Here is a 4,915-nt window from a genome sequence, read left to right on the forward strand (position 1 = left end):
TTTCTTATGGGGTGAAAACTGAGAGACCGATTTCGCGGATTGAAGATAATTAATTGTTCTGGAGAGTGGAGAACGACTGACTTCTTTCAAAATTTTTGAGGATAGTTCGGTCGTGATTTTTCGTAAATTTTGAAGAGTGGGGATTGCATGAAAATTGCAACTCCATCAATTGCGTGGCAGGTCGGTGACCGCTGTTCTTTTCTTTTTCTTTTTATGGACTCTACTCGGCTATTTTGTTGTTACTAAGAGGCGATAAGGTTGCAATAATGCTGATTGTTCGTTTTGACATGGCTATTTTTAAAAAGAGATTGTGAGATGTCATGCATTTTTTTTTACATTATTCGACGCGTATAGTTCATTGGACTCTTAACGAGGACGCATTTAGATTTAAGTTCTTATAAAATATTTATAAGAAGAAGGAATTAATAATTTTCCTGGATATAACAGCTACAAAGGGAATAACGACAGTCACAGTGCAATACAAACACACTACAAGACGACTACCTTTGATCATCACCTCAGAAGAAAAAGGACCCAATTTATTCGGAGAAAATTGGTTTAAACCTTTTGACATTGTTGTAACTGGAATACAAACAGCACAACTAACCCCTGAGACTGATTACATAACGATTCTCGATAAATTCCCGGCTCTAACAGCACCAACACTCTCAGGACATGCTGGAAAACCCATAAACATCCAGATAAAGCCAGACTGCAATTCAAAATTCTTCAAAGCACGAAAAATACCATTCGGAATTACAGAAATGGTGAGCGAAGCACTGGAGGACATGGTAAAGCAAGGTATGATTACACCTACAGACCAATCCGATTGGGCAACACCAGTACTGTTCGTGCCAAAGAATTTGGAGAAGAAGCTGAGAGTTGTGGGAGATTACAAGGTCGCAGTGAACCCGGTCATCACCGACGCAGAGTATCCGCTACCTACTGTCAAAGAAGTAATGACTACACTCAATGGAGGAAAAAAATTTTCACAAATTGACCTCAAGAACGCCTATAAGCAGATACGAGTGGACTCTGAGACATCAAAAATCCTCACCATCAGTACACCAAAACGATTGTTCAACGTCAACGTTTTGCTGGACGGATTGAACATTGCACGCAGAATTTTCAAAAAATTCATAGAAACACACCTGCAAGGCATCCCTGGAGTATTGATCTACCTCGACAATATCAAAATCTAAAGCAGGACTGATACAGAGCACGATGAAAGACTCATCCAGGTCCTGAAACGTCTGGAATCCGCTAATCTCATAATCAACAAAGAAAAGTGCATCTTTGGAGTTAAGGAAATGGAATTCCTGGGATACCTAGTATCGGACATTGGAGTAAAGCCATTGAAGGGCAAGGTGAAAGCAATATCAAACATACCAACACTTTCTAACGTTAAAGAACTCCAAGTGTTCCTAGGTGGCCTAAACTTCTACGCTGACTTCATAAAAGACAGAGCAGTAATTGCAGAGCCTCTACACCGTCTCGTTGACATGGAAAAACCGTAGGAATGGAAAGAAGATCATCGACTGGCGTTCTCTACACTGAAGGACAAATTAATTTCAGCACCAATACTCCATCACTATGATGACGAGAGAGAGAGATCGTTGTTTCAGCTGACGCATCACCCACTGGTATTGGAGGAGTACTCGCAATCATTGGAGAAGATAAAAAAGAACACCCAGTGGCGTTCTTCTCACGAACATTGAAAAAATGCCAGAGGGGGTACTCACAATTCGACAGAGAAGCCTTAGGACTCCTGGAAACAGTTAAACATTTCCATTATTACATCGCTGGCAGGGAGTTCACTCTGTAGACCGATCACAAACCATTGTGCAGCATCTTCAACCCCCACAAACCCACTCCAGAGATTATTTCACCGAAACTGAGCAGATACTCAGCTACACTGAGTGCCTACAGGTACGAACTGCTCCATCGTCCTGGCAATAAACACTCAAACGCAGACCTCCTATCAAGACTACCACTCGAGGAGGAACTACAGGATGAAGAACAGTCCTACCAGGAAGTATTCATGATTGAAAACGTATCAAGAAATCCAATCACTCCAGAGGACATCGCCAAAAGCACATCAACGGACCAGATCCTGACCCAATTAAAAAATGGCTGGTGGACGGATGGCCTTTTTGGCCATCCGTACCAGAAAAAGGTACCAGAAATATACAAGCACTACTGGTCCAAGAGACAGGAAATGTCGTTACACAAAGGCTGCATACTCTGGGGAAACAGAGTAGTAATGCCAGAGGAACTACGTGACACCATACTTCAATATCTCCATGCCAACCACCCTGGCATATGCAGCACGAAAGCAGCAGCTAGATCATACACCTGGTGGCCTGGTATTGACGACAACATTGAAAATATGGTGAAAAACTGCAAACCATGTTTGGAAGTACTGTCATCACCACCAAAAGCACCAGTTGAAAAATGGAAAACACCTGACAAACCATTCACGAATTCACATTGACTTCGCGGGACCAATCGCAGGACAAACATTCCTGATTGTTGTTGATGCCACGACGAAATGGCTAGAAGTGAAACGTATGCCATCACCGAATTCACAAATGGTCATCAAAGCCTTGAGAGACCTTTTCGCAACATTCGATCTACCCCACACCATCGTATCCGACAACGGGACAGCATTCTCATCCAGTGAGATCAAGGAATTCTACAAGAAGAATGGGATCAAGTCCATCTACATCGCTCCATACAATCCAGAATCGAATGGACAAGCAGAGAGGATGGTGCATACTGCAAAAAGGTCCCTCAACAAACTCTCATACGGCAACTCGGAGGTTAAACTACCACGACTACTCCTCAAACAGCATGTGACCCCATCATCCACAACAGGAAAGAGCCCAGCTGAAGAAATGTTTGGAAGGCCTCTGCGCACTGCCCTGGACGTCCTCAAGCCAAGTGACGAGAGGCCACATGATGATCAAACCCTAAAAATACGAGAATTACCAATTGGAGTGAGGCTACAAATGAAAAACTATCGAGCATCAGGACCAAAATGGGTAATCGCACTGTTCAAAATGTACTCGAAATTTAATGAGTTGGGTGGTCGGGAGGAGAGGTGAATTTGGGGTGGGTGCACAAATAATAAAAGAGGTGATTTCGGATGATTTGCCGTTTAATTATCACAAATTATTAAACGTGAAACGTTAGTTGACAATAACAAATAAATAGATAGTTTTCCCGAGTGGACTGTAATAACACAAAACAATTAGATGATGTCACGATAATGTCCCGATAATTGTCCCGATAACTGTCACGGTAACTGTCCGAGATGAGGTTCGATGGTGTACTGACGATTGCGACAAGGACGACCGCCTCGTCCGTGTCCGATGATTGACGATAACGATCGATAATTGCCGAAGGGGATGAATGACCAATTTGACTGTATTTTGACCAGATTTTAAACATCCCGCCCGCCCTGCGTCACCCCTCGGTGACGATATATAGATGATGAGATTCACTGTTGACCTTCCAGTAGGTCATCGTTGATTGGCAATGATAACAATCGATGAATTGCCCGTTGAACTTCCTGGTTGACTTTCCTCAGTTTGACGACTCTCGTCAGGTTGTCCTGTCCCGGTTGAACTTCGATGACTCGAGCTAGGGGCCATTTAGCTGGTGGCTCCCGCTCGTCCACGATGAGGACCAACGAACCGATTTTGATTTCGTTCGTTGGCTGTTTCCACCTGTAGATTTGCTATCGATGAATGCACTCCCGTGCCCAATGTTCCCAGAAATTTTGAATTTTCTGGGAGATGATTTGCCACCTGTTGAGTCTCGTCGTGTTGATTTGCTGTAGTGATGGTTCCGGAATTGTTGTGAGCGCTTCTCCGATGATGAAATATCCTGGTTTCAAGGCCGATGTGTCTTGGGGGTCATTGGTTAGTGGGCAGAGTGGCCTTGAGTTGAGTATAGCCTCGACCTGAGTAAGAAGAGTCGTAAATTCCTCGTACGTCAGGGTCGAGGTTCCGATGATTCATCTGAGATGATGTTTTGTTGATTTTACCGCAGCTTTCCATTTGCCTCCCATGTGTGGCGAGTAGGGAGGGTTGAATTTCCAAGTAGTTCCGTCTGATGCTAGCTGATCCCCGATGATAGTCGATTCGCTTGATGCCTGGTCAAAGAGTTGCTTTAGTTCTTTCTCTGCCCCAATGAAGTTGATCCCCCTGTCACTGGTTAGGGTTGCACAAATTCCCCTTCTTGAAGTGAAGCGCCTATATGCTGCGATGAACCCCTCCGCTGTTAGATCCGTTACTAGTTCCAGATGAAGAGCCGATGTTGCGAAACAGACAAACAGACAGATGTAAGCCTTATACATTGTCTTGTTTGCTCCTGATCCTCTTCATCTCAGGATGTTGATTGGGCCGGCAAAGTCTACTCCTGAGTGAAGAAAGACTCTTGATGGCATCACTCGTCGTGCCGGCAGCTGTCCCATCAGCTGTTGAGCTCTCAATCCCCGATGACGTGCGCAAGTCACGCACTTGATGATGTGTGAGCGTACTGGAGCTCGCCCACCGATGATCCAATATCTCTGCCGAATATGTGCCAATGTGAGTTGAGTTCCCCCATGGAAACTCCGTTGATGAGCGTCTGCGATGATGAGCGATGAGAGTGGTGAATGACGAGGGAGAATTATTGGATTTTTCTCCTCCGGATCTAACGTTGATTTTCGTAGACGTCCGTCCATGCGCATGACGTCGTTTTCCAAATATGGCGTCAGCGTTGCCATACGATGATTTGCTGCCAGTGAGTTTCCCGTTTTCAGTTGATTGATTTCCGCCTCGAAGTATCGCTGTTGAGTGTGCCTCACCCAATACAGACTTGCATCTTCGAGTTCTTGTGGTCCAATTGTGGAGAATCCAGTAGTTGC

General features: G+C 44.5%; 1 protein-coding gene across 1 annotated transcript; it reads left to right on the plus strand.

The window, feature by feature from the left end:
* Positions 1-266: 266 nt before the first annotated feature.
* LOC107042139 (uncharacterized protein K02A2.6-like) lies at positions 267-3,107 on the plus strand. The gene is made up of 5 exons (XM_015263041.1): positions 267-275; positions 414-1,153; positions 1,208-1,469; positions 1,826-2,366; positions 2,515-3,107. Exons 1-5 carry the CDS (start codon positions 267-269, stop codon positions 3,105-3,107), a joined length of 2,145 nt encoding a protein of 714 aa, XP_015118527.1.
* Positions 3,108-4,915: the final 1,808 nt, after the last annotated feature.

This window comes from Diachasma alloeum, unplaced genomic scaffold (genome assembly GCF_001412515.2).
Source record: "Diachasma alloeum isolate Michigan unplaced genomic scaffold, Dall2.0 Dall_scaffold_00423, whole genome shotgun sequence".
NCBI lineage: Eukaryota > Metazoa > Arthropoda > Insecta > Hymenoptera > Braconidae > Diachasma > Diachasma alloeum.